The sequence below is a fragment of the Nerophis lumbriciformis genome, linkage group LG23 (genome assembly GCF_033978685.3).
Source record: "Nerophis lumbriciformis linkage group LG23, RoL_Nlum_v2.1, whole genome shotgun sequence".
In the NCBI taxonomy this organism is placed as follows: domain Eukaryota; kingdom Metazoa; phylum Chordata; class Actinopteri; order Syngnathiformes; family Syngnathidae; genus Nerophis; species Nerophis lumbriciformis.
In genome coordinates this window covers 18,427,857-18,451,885 of record NC_084570.2, presented here as the reverse complement: position 1 = coordinate 18,451,885, position 24,029 = coordinate 18,427,857, and the positions used below count along the sequence as shown (strand labels likewise).

Below are 24,029 nucleotides of genomic sequence, written 5' to 3'. Positions count from 1 at the left end.
TTCTTTTTTTTAGCTACAAATGACCACAATTGCTTTTTCTAGTTTGTTTTACTCCTTTTTTTTGTTTTTTTTTGTTAATACCATAGAGTAGGGATGTACTGGTATAGTAAATACCGTGTTATTGCGGTATCAAAATCGTCACACTAAGGCTGTGACGGTATAAAACGAAAACTTGATCAGTGTAGTTTTTTTCTGGCACTTTTGATTTGGGCTTTTTTGAAAATAAAAGGACATCTCTCAAAATTCCCTGCGTAGCACCCGCGTCCGTTTATAGGAGGTTTTGAAACTTTTTTGATTGAATGATTGATTGAAACTTTTATTAGTAGATTGCACAGTACAGTACATATTCCGTACAATTGACCACTAAATGGTAACACCCGAATACGTTTTTCAACTTGTTTAAGTCGGGGTCCACGTTAATCAATTCATAGTAAACGGGAGGGAAAGGATTGGTTTATTTGACATTTCCTGAGATGTTCAACAAAATGTGTCCGTATCTTTTTGAGTTACGCTGCAAACAGTCAAACAAACAAACCCCGGGCGAAAACCCCACATTTTTTTTCTGTAACATTGAATCAACTCGTGGGTTGAATTGATTTGTTGTCCTTGTTTAAGTTAAGAAATGCGGCAGCGCGGACAAATACGACAATTTGGTTATATATATATAATATTAGTAATAAGAGAACCTACTTGATAAACCATCACCCGGAAAATATATTTGATGCCGTGGAAGCCATGTGTTTATTTCTGAGGTATTTACATTATCAAACGCTAAATTGTCAGCTAACTTTTTAAGAATCAGCATTTTCCAAACTGAAAAAAAAATAAAAAAAGTCCACTGCAGAGGACACTGTTTCTCTAAAATTAAAAGATGAAAGACCCCTAGGTGAACAATATTGTTTTACCTGGTATATTCACTTGTTTGGAGCATAACAAGCATTAAAACCGTGATAATATCACATCGTGAGATTTTGATACCGCTACATCCCTACTATAGAGTGATGTAATCGAACGGGCCGCTCACTCTGACCTCCGCAGGATAGAATTGGTACTACAATGTTACAAAGTCCACAATGAGCTCCTCTATCGCCTGCACGCCAAAGCGACACAACATTAGCCGTATCGCATCATCATAATGCTGAGCCCCATGCAATTTCTCCTTCCGGATGATACATTCATATTCATAATCCAATTGCTTCGACTCAAGATGCAGATCTTCTGATATAAATATGATTTATCCTATTTTGGGGATTATGTCGAATCAAAAATGTTTGGCCGTCAAATACCGAACACTACAGGACTGTTGTATTTCCCTTTTCCTGTTTGTGCTCTTATTTCCTAGTTCTACTTCTTTTTTATTTTTGTTTTCGTGTCAGGCAGTGATTTTACTCCCTACTTGGCAATCAGGAGGGTTTATCTTCCCGCATTGTCCGTATTACGTTTGTTCTTCGTAGTGTTTTTCTTGTAAGTGCTATTTTGCCTTGCTCTGCCAAATGCTCCGCTCACCCGTGGTCCACAAGCATGCCAGGTGCTTCCCGAGTTACTTTTTTACATGCACGTCGCTATACCTGTCTCTGCACCCTGGGGTTACACCAGGGGTCGGCAACCCAACATGTTGAAAGAGCCATATTGGACCAAAAATACAAGAAACAAATCTGTCTGGAGCCGCAAAAAATTAAAAGCCTTATATAATAAGTGTTATAATGAAGGCAACACATGATGTTAGTGTCTATTTTAGCTATATTAGCCTACTATCAAAATGACTTTAAAAGTCTTATATAAGTCATACTTGCCAACCTTCAGACCTCCGATTTCGGGAGGTGGAGGGTGGGGAGGGGGATGGGGCGTGGTCAGGGGTGGGGCGGGGGGCGTGGTTGGGGCGGGGGCGTGGTGAAGAGGGGAGGAGTATATTTACAGCTAGAATTCACCAAGTCAAGTATTTCACATATATATATATATATATATATATATATATAAATAAAAGAAATACATGAGTTTCAGTGTTCATTTATTTACACATATACACACACATAACACTCATCTACTCATTGTTGAGTTAAGGGTTGAATTGTCCATCCTTGTTCTATTCTCTGTCACTATTTTTCTAACCATGCTGAACACCCTCTCTGATGATGCATTCTGCTTCATCTCCTTGTTGTGTGCGCAGTTGTGCACTCTCTAAAAGCCCTAGATGTTATTGTCACATATGCATGTACAGTAGATGGCAGTATTGTCCTGTTTAAGAGTGTCACAACATTGCTGTTTACGGCAGACAAACTGCTTTACGGTAGACGGAAACGTGACTGCTGTTGTTGTGTGTTGTTACCGCGCTGGGAGGACGTTAATGAAACTGCCTAACAATAAACCCACATAAGAAACCAAGAAGTCGCCCTCAATCATTCTACAGTTATAACGTGACTGGGCAGGCACGCTGTTCATATTGTGGGAAAGCGGACGTGAAAACAGGTCAGGTCCGCATGGAGCTGGAGGGGGCGTGGCCTCCAGTTTGGCCTGAATTTCGGGAGATTTTCGGGAGAAAATTTGTCCCGGGAGGTTTTCGGGAGAGGCGCTGAATTTCGGGAGTCTCCCGGAAAATCCGGGAGGGTTGGCAAGTATGATATAAGTGTTCAAATGAAGGCAACACATGATGTAAGTGTCTATATTAGCTATATTAACCTACTATCAAAATGACTTTAAAAGTCTTACATAAGTGTTATAATGAAAGCAACACATGATGTAAGTGTCTATTATAGCTATATTAGCCTACTATCAAAATGACTTCAAAAGTATTATGTAAGTGTTATATTGAAGGCCAGACATGATGTAAGTGTTTATATTAGCTATATTATCAATCAATCAATCAATCAATTAATCTTTATTTATATAGCCCTAAATCACAAGTGTCTCAAAGGGCTGCACAAGCCACAACGACATCCTCGGTACAAAGCCCATATATGGGCAAGGAAAAACTCACCCCAGTGGGACGTCGATGTGAATGACTATGAGAAACCTTGGAGAGGACCGCATATGTGGGTAACCCCCCCCCTATAGGGGAGACCGAAAGCAATGGATGTCGAGTGGGTCTGACATAATATTGTGAGAGTCCAGTCCATAGTGGATCCAACATAATAGTAAGAGTCCAGTCCATAGTGGTGCCAGCAGGACACCATCCCGAGCGGAGACGGGTCAGCAGCGCAGAGATGTTCCCAGCCGATGCACAGGCGAGCGGTCCACCCCGGGTCCCGACTCTGGACAGCCAGCACTTCATCCATGGCCACCGGACCTGTGCCCCCCCCCCTCAAGGAAAAGGGGAGCAGAGGAGAAAAGAAAAGAAACGGCAGATCAACTGGTCTAACAGGGGGGCTATTTAAAGGTTAGAGTATACAAATGAGTTTTAAGATGGGACTTAAATGCTTCTACTGAGGTAGCATCTCTAATTGTTACCGGGAGGGCATTCCATAGTACTGGAGCCCGAATAGAAAACACTCTATAGCCCGCAGACTTTTTTTGGGCTCTGGGAATCACTAATAAGCCGGAGTTCTTTGAACGCAGATTTCTTGCCGGGACATATGGTACAATGCAATCGACAAGATAGGACGGAGCTAGACCGTGTAGTATTTTATACGTAAGTAGTAAAACCTTAAAGTCACATCTTAAGTGCACAGGAAGCCAGTGCAGGTGAGCCAGTATAGGCGTAATATGATCAAACTTTCTTGTTCTTGTCAAAAGTCTAGCAGCCGCATTTTGTACCAACTGTAATTTTTTAATGCTAGACATAGGGAGACCCGAAAATAATACGTTACAGTAGTCGAGATGAGACGTAACGAACGCATGAATAATGATCTCAGCGTCGCTAGTGGATAAAATAGAACGAATTTTAGCGATATTACGGAGATGAAAGAAGGCCGTTTTAGTAACACTCTTAATGTGTGATTCAAACGAGAGAGTTGGGTCGAAGATAATACCCAGATTCTTTACTGATTCGCCTTGTGTAATTGTTTGGTTGTCAAATGTTAAGGTGGTAATATTAAATAAATGTCGGTGTTTAGCAGGACCGATAATCAGCATTTCCGTTTTCTTGGCGTTGAGTTGCAAGAAGTTAGCGGACATCCATTGTTTAATTTCATTAAGACACGCCTCCAGCTGACTACAATCCGGCATGTTGGTCAGCTTTAGGGGCATGTAGAGTTGGGTGTCATCAGCATAACAATGAAAGCTAACACCGTATTTGCGTATGATGTCGCCTAGCGGCAGCATGTAAATACTAAAGAGTGCAGGGCCAAGAACCGAACCCTGAGGGACTCCGCACGTTACCTTAACATAGTCCGAGGTCACATTATTATGGGAGACGCATTGCATCCTGTCAGTAAGATAAGAGTTAAACCACGACAAAGCTAAGTCTGACATACCAATACGTGTTTTGATACGCTCTAATAAAATATTATGATCGACGGTATCGAAAGCAGCGCTAAGATCAAGAAGCAGCAACATAGATGACGCATCAGAATCCATCGTTAGCAGTAGATCATTAGTCATTTTTGCGAGGGCTGTCTCCGTAGAGTGATTTGCCCTGAAACCGGATTGAAAAGGTTCACAGAGATTGTTAGACACTAAGTGTTCATTTAGCTGCTGTGCGACAATTTTTTCGAGGATTTTCGAAATAAAGGGAAGGTGGGACACCGGTCGGTAGTTTACCATGAGGTCAGGATCAAGGTTAGGTCTTTTGAGCAGAGGATGAATAACCGCTTTCTTGAATGCTAGGGGAACAGTGCCAGAGGAAAGTGATAAGTTTATAATATTTAGCACTGATGGACCTAATAATACAAAAAGCTCCTTGATAAGTTTCCCAGGAAGTGGGTCAAGTAAACATGTTGTTTGTTTTATCCCACTTACACGCTGTAATAGTTCCTCTAATGTTATTTCATAAAAAAGAGAGAGACTATTTTGTATTGCAGTATCCGTCGTAGATACAGATGTATCTGTGTTCATAGAACCCAGTTGTAGCTGGGATGCGTTGTCTTTAATCTCCTTTCTAATGAGTTCAATTTTCTTATTAAAGAAATTCATAAAGTCATCTGCCGAGTGGGTGGAGCTATTGGGAGGAGTCCCTTGTTGGGTTAGCGATGCTACTGTACTAAACAAAAATTTAGCGTCGTTTTTATTGAGGCGGATGAGATTTGAGTAATATTTAGCTTTAGCTAAGGTAAGCATGCGTTTATACGATATTAAACTATCACTCCATGCTTGATGGAAAACCTCAAGCTTGGTCGCGCGCCATTTGCGTTCCAACTTTCTACATGATAATTTATGAGCTCTGGTTTCCTCTGTAAACCATGGGGTGCGCCTTTTAGGGCCCCTTTTTTGTTTTAGCTGTGCTATACTATCAATGGTTTTGCGCAGGGCATTGTCAAAGTTGTTAGTGAGGTTATCAATAGAGCCGACATAATTTGGGAATGGTGCCATTACCGAAAGCAGTAGGTCAGCAAGAGTCATCGTTGTGGCAGCATTAATGTTGCGGCTGCTATAGCAGTTATTATTATTATTAGTTTGTTGACAATGAGTCAGAACTTCGAATTTTATAAGGTAATGATCGGACATTACTTTAGTATACGGGAGTACCATAACTTTGGAGGTGGTGACACCCCTGACCAGCACTAGATCTATCGTATTGCCGTTGCGATGCGTAGGTTCATTTATTATTTGTGTAAGACCACAGCTATCAATTATAGTCTGGAGCGCCACGCACTGAGGATCCGATGGGGTATTCATATGGATATTAAAGTCCCCCATTATGATTATATTGTCTGCGTGCGTCACTAGATCAGCAACGAACTCTGAGAATTCATTAATAAAGTCCGAGTAGGGCCCTGGGGGGCGGTAGATAACAGCCATATCGAGAGGCAGCGGTGCGACAGACCTCATAGTAAGCACCTCAAATGATTTGTATTTATTATTTAGGTTAGGGGTAAGGTTAAAGTTTAGCCTACTAACAAAATTACTTTCAAAGTCTTTTGTAAGTGTTGTAATGCAGGCAACACATGATGTAAGTGTCTAAATTGGCTATATTAGCCTTCTACCAAAATTACTTTAAAAGTCTTATATAAATGTTATAATGAAGACAACACATGTAAGTGTCTTTATTAGCTATATTAGCCTACTATCAAAGACTGACGCAAATCTTCATTGACAGAAATGTTGTATTTAAATTTTTATTCTACACATTTTTGCAACATTGGAAATCATTAGTAAAACGGAGGCTTCTCACAGGATGAGATAACTCCTGGAAATTACTGGCTCAGTATGGCCAAAGGTATAAATGTGTGTATGTCCAAGTTAAAAGAAATGTCATGCTGTCTTCTTTTAATAGATTTATTACAATCTTTGCAAGCTGGGTAACGTTTGCTGTGGTCTGGAACAACATGGCACACGAACAACTATCAGACATGCAGCCAATATTACATGCAGATAATGTGTCATGAGACATGCAACTATAAATTAAATACACAGAGGACATAAGTAAAAGGAATTAAATGAGCTCTAATATACCGACAAATGAGGCATAATGATGCAATATGTACATACAGCTAGCCTAAATAGCATGTTAGCATCGATTAGCTTGCAGTCATGGATTGATATCAATAAAATCAACAAAACTCACACACAGCATAAAATGTTTGGTGGACAAAATGAGACAAATAATTAGTGGCATAAAACACGTCTTCCTGTGGCGGCATCGGAGAAAGTTGTACATGTAAACAAACTACGATGAGTCCAAGGATCGCTCAAATTAGTAGGACAAAACGGTGCTCGCCAAATACCCTCATTAGTGAAGCATGTATAACATAAACAGTGAGATTTCTAACAATTAGGAAGGTTTGTGTCATGTTTGTTCTCCTACAGAAAATATATTAAAACAAAAAAATATATTTTTCCATTTTCACACATCTCTGAAAGAGGTCCAGGGAGCCACTAAGGCAGCCCTAAAGAGCCGCGGGTTGCACCAACAACGCCCTGCCCGATTTCGCAACATAAAATCACATGATATCATGACTTACTTACACATTTATATTGCGTGTTTGTGTTTGTTAAATGTCACTGATAGCAAGGACATTTTCCCTGATTGTGGGTGACTGTTTTGGTCATGGTCATTTCAGACAGCTACAATAGCTGCGAGTTTCACATTTCAACATGTCCGAAAAGTAAGAAGAAGCAGAGCTTATTTAATTTTACCCCTTTTTTCCGTTGCATTGCAGTTGCTAACACATTTCCTCACTTCTCGTGGTCAATCTGTAACACAAACACATAAAAAATATGTGATCAACAAAGTTCACATGGATAAAATGTTATTGATGATTTGTTGAATATGTAATAGATTATGTCTCCTCTATGAATAAGGGTAATTATGTTTACCAGGATTATTTCCTTACAAAAGTTATCATTGACTTAAAGGGGACCTATTATGCAAAAACAACTTTTCCTACCTGTTGTCAACTGTTTTTGTGTACTGTGAATTCTATTAGCCACTATTTTTTTTCCTACGTTTTGAACCCTGCGGCTTATTTATGGATTTTTATTCACTGACGGCCATATTGCAATAGCTAAAAAACAATAAAACAAGCAAACTCACTGATAAGGTGCGTTATTGTTTGTGGTATGACGCCATCTTTTGGACGAGTTTGCTCACTGCTGCAGTGTCCTTCTATTTAGTCCTAATGACCGGGACTAGAAGTGCGATTCAGTCTTCCCGTCGTTCGTAGCATTTCTACTCCTATGGAGTCTACATTTAACACTCCGAGCAACATTTTTAAGTTTTACAATTTAACCTAAACTGTGTAGACTTACTAAACTTACTGTCTGGAGGAGTGTCTTTGTGCATATTTGTACGTTTTATCGTAATGTAATGAAGCTAGCGTCCATAGCATTAGCTAATATGCTAACATCTTTACGAGTGTCTGTGTTAGTATTCGTAACATACAACGGCATTCTTTTTGTATTGTCCCAGTTTTGTAAATTCTTGAGTAAAGTCACGACAACGTCACCGTGGAGCTATGGAGTCTGTTTAGCTGATTGGAGAGCTAGCTTGCGCAGCTAGTGGGTCCATGACGATGACTTCCGTTTTGTTTGATCATACATTTTACTGCCGTGTTGGAAACAATTAAGGTATGTAAATAAACATTTACAAAATATTTCTGCGTAAATAACTCATTTTGCAACTTATATATCTGTGGCTTATAGTCTGGTGCGGCTAATATATGGAACAATATTTATTTTCCCCTAAAACTGAGTGAGTGCGGCTTATATATTGGTGCGCTCTAAAGTCTGGAAAATACGGTATTTAAGTCCCGAAAATTTGAACTCAAACTATGAAGGCATGACCTTTGAGACACTTGTGATTTATGGCTATATAAATAAACATTGATTGATTGATTGATGACGGAGATCTTTATAAAACAATCTTGCCTTCCTTGATACTTACCAATAACTTCCTGTAATTCGCCCAATTTGTGACGTTTTTCCCAGGTGTGACGTCTGCGGATTATGCATATACAGCATGCTAGAGATTTACCCAAAGTGTTTTGCCTAAGTCCGCCATTGTAGTCCGACACTGTAGTCAATAAGCCCCTTCTTCATCTCTACCCTCTTGTTGTGGGGCAGACTGGCTCGTACATGCACATGCACCCTCCGCTGTTGCCATTCGTAGGATATAGTTCTACTTTATATCTGTCAGTAGTGTCACACTTGGTGTGCCACTTGACTACCTGGTGTCCTTTTTTTGCGGTTTCCTATTTAGTTTTCTGTTTCTTTAGTTACTGGAGATTTTAAGGGAAGGCTAGCAGCAGGAAGATGTTTGGATCGTTTGCAACTTTGAAGCCTGTCCTTTAAACTCCTGACCTTTGCTTGGAAGTCTGTGCTAAGTATTTCTGTTTGTTAAAACTACTCTAGTACGGACCCACTGTGGCTTCGCCCAGGTTCTTTTTTTCTTGCTACGAGTAGTATTCTCCTGAGGATGGATGGAAGGGCTGACATTAGACTTGTTGACTGCTACTATGTATTTTCTCTGTGTAACATTTATAGCACTGTTTTGTTCTTCTGTTGTATTTAGGTGAATCAATGTTGTTATCTTCAACTGCAATACTAGGACAGAAGGGACAAATGGGCTAGATCAGACAGATTCTAGTTTGTAGGGGGCCTAGGGTGTGCCGCAACATAGGACCCGTACATAGGACTTACAGAACAATTTGCGTTTGATTATAACAAATTTAAATGCTATACGATGCACACACAAAACATATGGACTGCTTTTGAAAAAATAAAATACAAATCCTAAATAGTCAGTCTATAAATGTTTCTTTAGTCTCAGTGTGTGTCTAGTCTCTAGTGAGTGTGTCTCCGCTCGCCATACAAATTTGGAAAACCGTGGTCATCGGGGATCCAGTCACCGAAAGAATCCGGTCCAAAAAGAAGAAAACCTGACCATGTTATAGGCCCAGATTTTGGACTTGCAGTATCAATCTCCGTGTATTTTCCACCTCAAAGGCCGCTGCCACCACGCTAGCTGTCATTAACACAGACATGAGGTTTTCTGTTTCTCCACGATCTGATGCAACAGACACGGGCAACGCCCAGACATGGTAGACCTTATTGGCCAACACTGATACCAATAGTATGACACGATTGACTGCCCAGTAGGGCTGTGCATATTTGGGCACCACATGATTCAATTCGATTCTTGGGGGAAACAATTCGATTTAGAATCGATTCTCCATTCAAAATGATCCTTGATACAAAATCAATACTTTTTTTAATAACATTGTGTGCCAGTTCTTTGATTAACTACATTCCTCCATAAAATAGATAAACTGCTCTAATACATTTCTATATTACTTAAAAGAAAACAGTTTATTTCATTGTTTGTATTGTTTTTATAAAATGCTATCCAAACATGTAATAAAGTATATATATATATATATATATATATATATATATATATATATATATATATGGGCTAGATCAGACAGATTCTAGATTTGTATGGGGCCTAGGGTGTGCCGCGACATAGGACCCGTACACACATATATATATATATATATATATATATATATATATATATATATATATATATATATATATATATATATATATATATATATATATATATATATACTTTATTACATATTTGGATAGCATTTTATAAAAACAATACAAACAATGAAATAAACTGTTTTCTTTTAAGTAATATAGAAAACAAAATATCTTAAAATTAATCGCAATACATATATATATATATATATATATACATATATATATATATATACATATATATACATATATATATATATATATATATATATATATATATATATATATATATATATATATATATATATATATATATATATATATATATTGCTTTTTGTTTTAAATGATTAAGAATCGTTACAAAAAAAAATTGCGATTAATTTTAAGATCTTTTTTTTTCCATACTCCCCTATATGTGTCACAAAAAAAACTTCTTGAATGACTCATTACGCTTTTAAAAAATGTTTAACAATACTTAAAATATTAATGAACACCTATCCATCCATCCATCCATTTTCTACCGCTTGTCCCGTTCGGGGTCGAGGGGTGCTGGAGCCTATCTCAGCTACAATTTTTTTTTACCAATATTTATTCCCTCATATTTATTGTAGTTTTTAATCATAATGGTATCGATACTCACATTTTTAATCACTTTTATCACTGCGTCACACTTGCATCATGGGTCGGAACTCAAACCGCAGCCTGACAAGAATGCTCGATATGGAATTACTAAAAACTACGACAAAGGTGAAGGGGAAGGGCCACGTAAATAAGACCGACTACAAAACCGCATCCTGAAAAGACGGTCAGAAAGCGACTCAAAGATAATCTGTAAAACATAATCTTTGCAACATTTTGACCAAAGAACCACCATTACATGTTATGTAGACCACAAGAAGGCGTTTCAAATGTAATGACTCTTAAGAGAGCCGTTCAAAAGACTCAGATCGCTCGTGAAGCTTGCATCTCTTGTCTGCTGTTGATGTTCTTCTGTCCCCCCGCCCTCTTTTTCTGGGGGACCGGTACTTTTTAGAGGCGGTATAGTACCGAATATGATACATTAGCATCGCGGTACTATACTAATACCAGTATACCATACAACCCTAATATACATATATACATATACTGTATATATATATTTATTTTTGCTTTTTTAATCGATTAAGAATCATTACAAATAAGAACTGCGATTGATTTTAAGATATTTTTTCAATATTTATTATAGTTTTTAATCATAATGGTATCACTACTCAAATTTTAATCACTTTATCACTGCTTTGCACTTGCATCCTGGGTCGGAACTCAAACCGCAGTCTGACAAGTATGCTCGATATGGAATTATTAAAAACTACGACTTAAATAAGACAGACTACAAGAACCGCATCCTGAAGAGACGGTCAGAAAGCGACTTGAAGACGGTCTGTAAAACATCATCCATGCAACATTTTATTTTTTTTTTTATGATATTTATTTTTTCTTTTGATAAGGAAATCATAATACAGGTACTGAGAAAACAGAACCTTTTTTTTTTTTTTTCCTCCCCCTTAACCCCCTCCCAAAAAAAAAAAAAAAAAAAAAATACAAATAAAAATACAAATAAAAACTACAAACAAAATTACAAAAAAAGAATACAAGTAAAATAATAACACCCCCTCTCACTCCCCATCCTACATTTCAGTCACAGTGGGTAGCAATGTACTGCCTTCCTCTTCACCACAAGCAGATAGAGAATCACACTAAATGATTAAAAGAATAAAAAAGTAACAACAAAAATAAAAAATCACTAACCTACAGAAAGGTGTAACTAAATAAAAATAGAAAAAAAAAAAAAAAAAGTGTTGAGGTAAGTGGAAAGGTTCATTGTCAACAGTGAGGGTCACATTTATCCTATTGAGTCTTTAATTTAGCTATGTAACTAATTATGCAGCCCCAGGTCAAGTCAAATTGTTTTAGTGTACCCCTCAGATTATATTTAATTTTTCCTAAATCTAAGAAAAACATGAGGTCCTTAAGCCCTAGGGAGGCCCTGGGGGCAAACTGTGATTTCCACTCCAATAACATCCTTCTACGAGCTATTAATGATGCAAAGGCGTAATATCCCTAAAAGTCTGCTTAATTTTTTTGATAGTTTGGGTAGAATTTAAAAAATAGCCAATTCTGCACAAGGCGTCAGCTTAAAATTTGGCGCATCTGCAAGATGTTTAAAAATATCAATCAATCAATAAATCAATGTTTATTTATATAGCCCTAAATCACAAGTGTCTCAAAGGGCTGCACAAGCCACAACGACATTCATGAGATGTTCAAAAACAAAGTAATAAAATAAAATACGTTTTAATACTTCTCTTTTGGTCTATGCTTTCTATGTGATTTTGGTGTGGTTCCTGTATATTTTGATAGTTTTCATGGTCAAGATCGCCGAAATTCCGTGTTTCCTAATGAAAATAACGCGGCAGAAGAGAAGTGACGCAGACACAGGTGGTGCTTCCACGGCTACACACAAAGTGTATTGAGCGTGTGCGTGCGAAACGGGGCGCGTGCTTGTTGCCGCGGGGGAAAGGCAGGCCATGAGGCAGCAAGTACCTCTGCCTCAAGGTAGGGGGCGATATATTGTCAACTTGCAGTTCAAAACCATTAAAAAGTAGAAGAAGAAAACAGACAACAACTGTTACGCAAACAAACTGTGATGCTTTTTCACCCTAAAAATGGAGGAGACCAACGCCAGAGCTGGCAAATTTGATTCAAAGGTGTGTGGTCCGAGGACAGAAAATAACGTGTTCATTTCAAAAGGATTGGTATACTGGAAAATAATGGCTTTGTGGCTGTGCTACAAAAACATGTCTTTATTGCTTTTCCTGCCTTTTTTTCTCCACAAGTGCCCGTGTTTGGACCCAAATGGGATATACTGAGGTGGCGACTTGTTCAGGGTGTACACTGCCTTCCGCCTGAATGCAACTGAAATAGGCTCCAGCACCCCCCCGCAACCCCGAGAGGGACAAGCGGTAGAAAACGGATGGGATGGGATGAATCTAAAAAAACCTGCCAAGAAGCCTCGAAAAACATGAAAGCTCATCTGCCCGCATTCAAGGTCAGATTTCTTTAAAAACGTTTGGAATATCACACATTGATCTGGCTCTAAATGAGACTAAATATCAGCATCCACAATGTAAAGGAACATGGGGAGATATTAAAAGAGCTGATGAACATCACTTGCTTTTTGGGGAAACAGGAGCTTGCATTTTGTGGCAATTATGTCAATTGAGAAAGAGAGACTTTTAAAACTCACAGAAAAAGTGAAAAAGGAGGACTTCTACAACAAAGTCTTAAAGATCTTTGTCCAGAAGGATAGGTAAATGGACTTCATTTACAGGTAAAGGTAAGATATACTTTCTAGTGCAGGGGTCCCCAAACCACGGCCCCGAGGCCCATACTTGCCAACCCTCCTTTTCCGGGAGACTCCCGAAATTCAGCGCCTCTCCCGAAAACCTCCCGGGACAAATTTTCTCCCGAAAATCTCCCAAAATTCAGGCGGAGCTGGAGGCCACGCCCCCTCCAGCTCCATGCGGACCTGAGTCCGCTTTCCCACAATATAAAGAACGTCTACAATAAAGCAGCCCGTCTGCCGTAAACAGCAATGTTGTGACACTCTTAAACAGGACAATACTGCCATCTAGTGCATTTGATGAAAGCACTTTTGTGCGTGCCACACAGCAATGCATAATCAGAGAGGGTGTTCAGCATGGTTAGAAAGATAGTGACAGAGAATAGAACAAGGATGGACAATTCAACCCTTAACTCAACAATGAGTAGATGAGTGTTATGTGTGTGTGTATATGTGTAAATAAATGAACACTGAAATTAAAGTATTTCTTTTATTTATATATATATATATATATATATATATATATATATATATATATATATATATATATATATATATATATATATATATATATATATATATATATATATATATATATATATATATATCTAGAATTCACTGAAAGTATATATAAATATATATATATATATATATATATGTATATATATACATATATATCCATCCATCCATCCATTTTCTACTGCTTATTCCCTTCGGGGTCGCGGGGATATATATATATATATATATATATATATATATATATGTATATGTATATATGTATATATGAAATACTTGACTTGGTGAATTCTAGCTGTAAATATACTCCTCCTCTCTTAACCACGCCCCCAACCACGCCCCCTCCCCAACCACGCCCCCTGTACCCACCCCCCACCCCCCACCTCCCGAAATTGGAGGTCTCAAGGTTGGCAAGTATGCTGAGGCCCCGTCTGAATAGATATATATATATATATATATGTATATATATATATATATATATATATATATATATATATATATATATATATATATATATATATATATATATATATATATATACAGACCTCTGCCAAATTGTTCCGACCCCCGAGTCAAAAAGTTTGGGGACCCCTGGTCTAGTGTCTGCTCTGCAGTGCTGTGTTAATTGTGTGCTAAGTGTGTTGAAATTTTTTATTCTAGCATCATACTGTGTGTTTTTGTGATTTTTGAGCCATTGCCATTGCATCATACTGTCATGTTTGTAAATCTGACTTGTGAGTCAGTGCCTCTCCAACCTCAAACCTTACTGTATGTCACTGATTACATGTATCTGCAATATTGGCATCTATGCTAAGTGTTGACCAAAGAACCGCCATTACATGTTATGCAGACCACAAGGAGGCTTTTTTTTAAATGTAACGACTCTTCAAGAGAGCTGTTCAAAAGACTCAGATCGCTCATGAAGCTCGCATCTCTTGTCTGCTGTTGATGTTCTTCTGTCCCCCCCCACCCCTAGCTTTTTTTTTTTGTCGGAAATCCCCCAGAGTGGAGCTGATTATTCACACTTGTGTTGCTTTTTGTCGTCAAACAGCGATGTGGGATAAAGAAGACATTAAGAATGTTCCCACAGTGCGCTGCAGATGGAGGGAGAGAGAGAGAGAGAGAAAGAGAGAGAGGGAGAGAGAGAGGGTTCGAATGCGCAGACCTCCTTGTCTCACGCCAAACACTGAGAATAATGCAGACAAACAGCAAATAAAGGACAAATATAATATCTGATGAACTCATATTTTTGCCGGATTCATTTCTGCAAAACATCTTTTGCAGCGGACACGTCACGCACACATGCGCATACCGGCTGACGCATCGTTTCATCGGCGATTTTTTTTTTTTTTTCTCTTTGCCGAGCTGAGGCATGCCTGTGGCGGATTAATTAGTTGCACCGCATTCAACAGTGTCGCTTAAAACATGCTCAGCTTTGGGAGGCTCCTGTTTTAAAGAGCGATTAAGGCATCACGATCCCAACCTGCAGGACTTGGACACTCTTTTTCTTCTTATTCTTCTTCTCGCCGCGGAGCTGCAAGAGTGAGGCGGCTCGCACGGAGCTAAAATCGGCGCACACTTTTGAACATTCCCCCCCCCCAAAAAAAATCACGCCTGCGTGGATTGATTTTATTTGTGCGTGTAAGTGTTTTTTTCCGTTGTTTTTTATTTTGATTTTTTAAAGATGAACTCCGCTCGCCTCTTTTTGTGATCCCGATTCGGATCGACGCAATCCAAAAAAAAAAAAAAAAAAAAAAAAAGGAGGGGAAGAGGAGCGGGAGGCGAGGTGAGACGCAGCCGAGAGATGTGAGGAGGTGATGCGGGTGTTTTCCAGCCGAGCCTCGGCGCAGGGGTCGCGTTTCAGCACCGGGGGAGAAGGGACAGCTCCTCACGCCGCAGCGCGCCAGCGGGAGAAGAAGGCGCCCATTTGTTCCTTGTTTTTTTTTTTTTTTTTTTTTTTTCCCCGCCAAGGTCAGATCATGTTTGGACTCTTCCTCTTTCAAGCCCGATTGACCCAGTGAGACGGCGAGGACGACAAAAGACGACCTCATCCGACCTTCCTCTGGGGGGGACTGACTCGACCGAACACACGTCCCGAGACCCCGGGGATGACTTGAGAAAAATGCTGCTCTGGGTCGTCCTGCTGAACGCGGCTCTCTGTGTTGCCAGCGGGAACGTGACAAGGGACGTCTGTAAGGAGCAGATCTGCTCCTGCGACGAGGTGGAGGGCGACGTGCACGTCGGCTGCGAGAAGCGGAGCTTCACCACGCTGCAGCACCTCGCCGGGCCGAGCTCGCATTTCTACCACTTGCTGCTGCACGGCAACTCTCTGTCCAGGCTCTTCCCCAACGAGTTCGCCAACTTTTACAACGCCGTCAGCTTGCATTTGGAGAGCAACGGGCTGCACGACATCGTCCCTGGTGCCTTTCTGGGGCTGCAGCTGGTCAAAAGGCTGCACATAAACAACAACAAGATCCGCTCCTTCCGGAAGAGCACGTTCCTAGGACTGGACGACTTGGAGTACCTCCAAGCTGATTTTAATCTCCTGAGGGACATTGACCCGGCCGTGTTCCGGGACCTGAATAAACTTGAAGTGTTGATACTTAACGACAACCTCATCAGTGCGCTGCCCATAAACGTGTTCCAGCATGTGCCCATTACGCATCTCGACCTGCGAGGGAACCGGATCAAAACGGTGCCTTACGAGGGGATCCTCGAGCAGATCCCAGGCATCGTGGAGGTCCTGCTGGAGGACAACCCGTGGGACTGTAACTGCGACTTGGTCTCCCTCAAGGAGTGGCTGGAGAACATACCCCCCAACGCGCTCATCGGCAGGGTGGTCTGCGAGGCCCCCACCAGGCTGCAAGGCGGAGACCTGAACGAGACCTCCGAGGCGGAGCTGTGTCCCTCGCAGAACGGCGGCGCAGACACCAGCTTGGCGGCCCCTCCCACCCAGGACGAGGCGTCGGAGCCGGTGGCGCACAACGGCCCGCGTCCCACGCCGACGCCCGGCGGCCACGGCGCCAAAAGCCGCTCCAAATCCCGCGAGAACTGGCAGCTCAAGATCAAACCCACCGCCGGCGCCGGCGGGGAGCCGCTGCACAACGCCACCTGCCCCCAGCCGTGCAACTGCAAGCTGGTGGGCTCCAGGCAGGGTCTGGGGGTCAACTGCGAGGGCAAGAAGATCGAGAGCTTAGCCAACCTCAAACCGAGGCCGCAGCTGGCCCACGAACTGAACATGCGAGACAACAACATCCACGCGGTGAAAAGGAGCCAGCTGCTCGGCTACGCCAGCCTCAACCTGCTCGATCTGGGCGGCAACAACATCAAGGCCATCGACAACGGAACCTTCCAGAACCAGACGGAGCTGCGGTGGCTGTACATGGATAAGAACTACCTGGATACTCTCGTGGCCGAAATGTTCGTGGGCCTGCTCAACCTGGAATATCTCAGTTTGGAATACAACGACATCCAGCTGGTGGTGGCCGGCGCCTTCAGCCCCATGCCCAACTTGAGGGTTCTGTTCCTGAACAACAACTTGCTCAAGTCTTTGCCAGTGGATGCTTTCCTCGGGATTTCTTTGTCCAAAATCAGCCTGCATAACAATTACTTCTCGTACCTGCCGGTGGTCGGCGTGCTGGAGCAGCTCAACTCCATCATTCAGATCGATTTGCACGGGAACCCCTGGGATTGCTCGTGCAACATCGTGCCCTTCAAGCGTTGGAGCGAGAAACTCGGCGCCGACGTCATCGTGAGCGACCTCAAGTGCGAGTCGCCGGAGGAGTTCTGGAAGCGCGACTTCCGCTACGTGAGGAACGACCTCATGTGCCCCCGACTCTACGAGCGCGCGCCCCCACCCACCCCCGTGTCCAAAAACAGCACTTTCACGCTGGACTCGGGCACGCGCTCCAACTCTTACCTGGAGCCCAACCGGGTCTCCATCTCGGTGCTGGTCCCCGGATTGCTGCTCGTGTTTGTCACGTCGGCGTTCACCGTGGTGGGGATGCTCGTCTTCATACTGCGCAACCGCAAGCGGTCCAAACGGCGGGAGGGGAACTCGTCCGCCTCCGAGATCAACTCCCTGCAGACGGTGTGCGACTCCTCGTACTGGCACAGCGGGCCCTACCACGCGGACACGGGCCCGCACCGGGGCTTTGATTGCACCACACACCTTTCCACGACAAACGACGCGTGAAGAGAAGGACGCGCGGACCGGCGCCCAGACAAACCTCAATACGGGTGTGGTTCCGGCTTTTGTTTTCACGGCGGCCCCAGCAGTGTATATTCTGTACATGACAATCCCGCTCCCACCCTTTGAACCTGGCTAACACCCCCCTTTGTACCTGGGATATCTGCCGCAATCGGACTCTGTATCAGACATAGACGATATATACATATGTGTGTGCGTATATGTATGTATGTATGTATGTACAGTATATGTATATATGTATGTATATATGTATGTATATATACATATATGTATATATATATATATATATATATATATATATATATATATATATATATATATATGTGTATGTGTATATATATATGTATGTATATATGTATATATACATATACATGTATATATATGTATGTATGTATGTATGTATATATACATATATATGTATATATATATATATATATATATTTATATATAGATGTATATGTATATATGTATGTATATATACATATATATGTGTATATATATATATATGTATGTATGTGTATATATACATATATGTACGTATATATATACATATATGTATATAAACATACATACATATGTATATATATGTATATATATATATATATATATATATATATATATATATATATATATATATATATATATATATATATATATATGAGCGTACAGTTGAATTGAAAGGAGTCGAGTGTGCGCTGGGTAATGGTGCACGAGAGCATGAATGTAAATGTAAATAGTCGGGCCGATGTATCATAATGTGCATGATGATATTTCCGCATGGTTTCTACACGCCATGACCACCGACGAGGAGGAGGCAAAAAAAAAGAAAGAAAAAAACCCTTTCATGCTCCGTCAATATGATGACCATATATATAGATATTATGAGAGTTACATATATATATGACTATAACAAAAAGTGCCATTTCTCTATTTTTGTGAACTTGCAGTTGCGATTTGTATTTGTTGTTTTCAACCTGCTTGGAGAGAAAAGGGGGCGGGGCTGGGGTGATTATTGTTGGTTGATATCAGAAAGGATGTGATGCTGTCAGTGCATGTTTCCTTTTTTTTTTTTTGTTGTTGTTCGTTTTGATTGTCGGTGAATATCGGGGTTATTTATACGGTACTGGATGGCGGAGGTGTAGCCCCCCCCCCCCAAATCCCTTTTGGAGACAGAACACTGCCAGTAAGTTTCAATAATGGAAAAAATACACTAAAACAAGTATCGGTGCTAAAAATGGGATTGATTGAGGAGCCATTCTTTTTAAAGAGCCGTTCAAAAGAGTGGATCGTTGTTATAGCTCTTTTACTTTATCAAATAAAGAGTAGCAGTTATACGATACGATGTGGATCAAAGTAATTCCAATTGACAACGATATTAGTCTATTTGTAGGATTTTTTGTAAAATATCGTCGGGTTTTCATTGTAAACATTCCACAAGGTGGCGCCATATTCCCATGCTTTGCTATTTTAAATTTTTAGAATTTTCCCTTAACTAAAACAAAATATTTACAAACACTAAGTAAGAACAAAATGTGTCTGAAAAGTGAACGTACAACTAGAATAAAAACTAGGACGTGATAAAAATGGGATTACACAATTGCTGTATCTGGACATGCATAAAAAAACGGCTCGCAAATGAAAGACTCGCAACTGTGAATCTGTTTTCACCGGCTACCTAAAAAGATTCAAATCGTTTGCGAACATCTCATCTCTAGTTTAACGAATAAAACACAAACATTTAAAAAACACTACATTTTTTTTTAGCACTCGCACTGTTTTGTTTTCTCAATTGTTACTGGTTTTTACTCTCAACTTTATGTTTTTCATATTCACGCCTCTTTTCGTTGTCACTTTCAACTTGCTGGCACTGTTTTTACGTGAAGGGGGAGGGGCTGAGGGCGGGACCTGGAGAGCGAGAACACACTTTCGGGTTTTTGGGAGAGTCTCAGCTACAGACATATGGGAACTTACAGTTCGAATCGATTCGGGTTCCTGGGCCGACGATTTAATTTAGAACCTTGATTCAAACAGATTCTTGATATATATATATATATATATATATATATATATATATATATATATATATATATATATATATATATATATATATATATATATATATATATATATATATATATATATATATATACATATATATATATATATATATATATATGTATGTATATATGTACATACATATATGTATATATACATGTATGTACATATATGCATATGTATTTATGTATATAAACATACATATATGTATTTATGTATATATATATACATACATATATATATATATATATATATATATATATATGTATGTATATATGTACATACATATATGTATATATACATGTATGTACATATATACATATGTATTTATGTATATAAACATACATATATGTATTTATGTATATATATATACATACATATATATGTATTTATGTATATGCATAATGTATATATATATATATATATATATATATATATATATATATACATACACACATTTATATACATGTATACACGTATATGTATATACATAGATACATATATATATACACATTTATATACATGTATACACATATATGTACATACATAGATACATATATATACATATATGTTACACAAGTCTGATTTATGAAGGTCTTCTCAAATCGATTTTTGAAAATTATGAATCAATTCATAGTTGTAATAATATACTGTATAGATGCCACATATATACGTGAGTCTTACGACAACTCATGATGTAATTCCGGTTCCTGGGGTGGATTTGGTTCAGAATTGATTCTCATTTGAAACCGATTCTTGTTCCAAACAAATTCTTGCAATTTTACAAAAGCTTAACTTGGCTGCTGGACTTATGACGAATATGTGCAGTAAGTAAGCGCAAAAATGGTTTAAAAATATCTTATTTTTTTATGGATTAATGAAAAAAATGACTTAATAAATACAGTAAGAATCTCAATTTGGATGTGAATCGATTGGTTTTTTTTAGCACCCCGATTATAATGCAAATACGCCGCCTTAAACATCATTTAAATGAAATGTATTTTGATTTGAAGTGAATGTGTGTGCGCATTAAATCAAATCTCTTTTGAACTAAAACGCTTTATGAAGTCGACGGTATATTTGCTCGAATGTTCATTTTAAATAAAGGAACACAATAAGGCACTTTCATGTCCTTGCATTCGTTGGCCTCGACCAATCCGGTGTCTCTATGTGTCATACACATCTATGCGCTGAGCTCTAAGCATTGCCAGTATACTGAAAGAGGAAAAATAAGAGAAGGGAAGAATTGGATACTTTAAAAAAAATCCTGAAAAACATATAACACAAAAAATATTGCATTTTTTTTTTTTAATGTTTTTTTTTCTACCAATTCTTGTTTAACTTGTTGTTTTTTTACAATGCCCAAAACTTACTGGCAGTATTTTGGCTCCGAACCCATCACCTTTTCTTTCTGAATGTATACAGTGTTATTATTACTATTTTCGTTTTTAATTTTTACTTGAATGGCGTGCCAATTGTTGACTCCATGGCGACATGCGTATGCGCATGACGTCACTCGGATGCTTCTGCTGCAAAAATCGATGTAGCTCAAATAATAGTTCCGTGGTTTATGTGTGTCTATGAATATACAGTAAATAGCCTGCGTCGGGTAGGGGAGGGGGTGGGAGTTCAAACTGAAACATGTCACTGGGGGGTTTGTACCATCCTATTTTTTCAACAACGGAGCGAGAATGAGTCCATCGATGTAAACAGTGCAGGTAAATATAGCATAGGCAGCTTTTTATTGTGAGAAACGCTTTCCTCCATACATACAAATACATTTTGTCTTTTATTGTGAAGGTTTTTTGTTTTTTTACCAAAGCTATCTAACCTTGTACAAACAAGTCATTGTATTTACAACATGATGTGCTTGAGCTACGCTGCACTGGGGGACGATTCCGTGCTTTTAAAAACAAAAAAAAGGTGGATTGTGCGGTTGCGGAGGAATGTGGCCTGTCCTTGTGTAGAAGAAGCGCAAAAGATGGCGCCGACTGGGTGACGCAAGAGGCCTTTTTTGCCACGCCATGTCGGCTGTGACACTTACTGTGCCACTAATGCATATGTGTGTTAGGCTGTGTAAAAAACAACAACAACAACCCTATAACACCCTTCATGACACTCCCTGGTTTTAATTCGATTTTTGTAAAGGGCTCCAAAGTAGAAAGACCAAATTAAATGCAATTCACTTTAGGGGCCTTAAAGAGGAACTACACTTTTTTTTGGGAATGTTGCCTATTGTTCACAATCTTTCTGAAAGGCAAGAAGACAAAAGTTTTTTATTTTTTTTTTGCATTTTAACATTTGAAATCAACTTGTTTTTGGTGGCTAGCAGTGCAAAAATGCATTTAAAAACCGCCAACAACACTTTGTTTACGTTGTGTAACCGGTATAATAACCAAGCTGTAGCAACTTTGTTATTGTAAGAGCGAACACTGAGGTGCGCTCCGGTGTTACCTGTAAAAGCTCGCTACGGAAAGAGATAAACTAGCAAGTGCGTCAACACGAAGCGCATTTGAGTTTGTTTTTGATTGATTGATTGAGACTTTTATTAGTAGGTTTCACAGTGAAGTACATATTCCGTACAATTGACCACTAAATGGTAACACCCGAATAAGTTTTTCAACTTGTTTAAGTCGGGGTCCACTTAAATTGATTCATGATACAGATATATACTATCATATATACTATCATCATAATACAGTCATCACACAAGATAATCATCAAGGTGTATACATTTAATTATTTACATTATTTACAATTCGGGGTGTGGAGGGGGGGGGGGGGGGGGGGGGGTTAGGTTTGGTTGTTATCATCAGTCATCAACAATTGAGAACAGAGAAATGGATATTGAAACAGTGTAGGTCTGACTTGGTAGGATATGTACAGCAAGTAGTGGACATAGAGAGAGAGAGAGAGAGAGGGATCAGAAGGCATAAGAAAATAATCTACATTTGATTGTTTACATTTGATTATTAACAATCCGGGAGGGTGTTAGTTTAGGGTTGAAGTTGCCTGGAGGTGTACTTTTATTGCGGTTTTGAAGGAGGATAGAGATGCCCTTTCTTTTATACCTGTTGGGAGTGCATTCCACATTGATGTGGCATAGAAAGAGAATGAGTTAAGACCTTTGTTAGATCGGAATCTGGGTGTAACGTGGTTAGTGGAGCTCCCCCTGGTGTTGTGGTTATGGCGGTCATTTACGTTAAGGAAGTAGTTTGACATGTACTTCGGTATCAGGGAGGTGTAGCGGATTTTATAGACTAGGCTCAGTGCAAGTTGTTTTACTCTGTCCTCCACCCTGAGCCAGCCCACTTTAGAGAAGTGGGTAGGAGTGAGGTGGGATCTGGGGTGGAGGTCTAGAAGTAATCTGACTAGCTTGTTCTGGGATGTTTGGAGTTTCGATTTGAGGGTGTTGTAGGTGCTAGGGTACCAGGAGGTGCATGCGTAATCGAAAAAGGGTTGAACGAGAGTTCCCGCTAGAATCCTCATGGTGCTTTTGTTGACCAGAGAGGAGATTCTATAGAGAAATCTCGTTCGTTGGTTGACCGTTTTGATTACCTTGGTTGCCATTCTACAGAGTTCAGCACTGAGGATTTTCTCCACCTGTGACTTGTCCTTGTTTGATACCAGTAATGCACAAAACGACGCAATAAGACACCAATCTGTGCTGACTGAAAAACATGAACAATCATATTACAGTGTCTGTAGAGTATTAGCCCACATTTCATGTTTTGGTTGTACACAGCTAGCCAGACAGTGTATGTACTGTAGTTGTAGTAACAAGTC

At 39.7% G+C, this 24,029-nt stretch overlaps 1 protein-coding gene across 1 annotated transcript; it reads left to right on the top strand.

The window, feature by feature from the left end:
* The first annotated feature begins 15,075 nt into the window (after positions 1 to 15,075).
* LOC133622356 (SLIT and NTRK-like protein 1) lies at positions 15,076 to 18,379 on the top strand. Its single transcript, XM_061984996.2, has one exon. The coding sequence runs from the start codon at positions 16,101 to 16,103 to the stop codon at positions 18,171 to 18,173; it is 2,073 nt and encodes a 690-aa protein (XP_061840980.1). The 5' UTR covers positions 15,076 to 16,100; the 3' UTR covers positions 18,174 to 18,379.
* Positions 18,380 to 24,029: the final 5,650 nt, after the last annotated feature.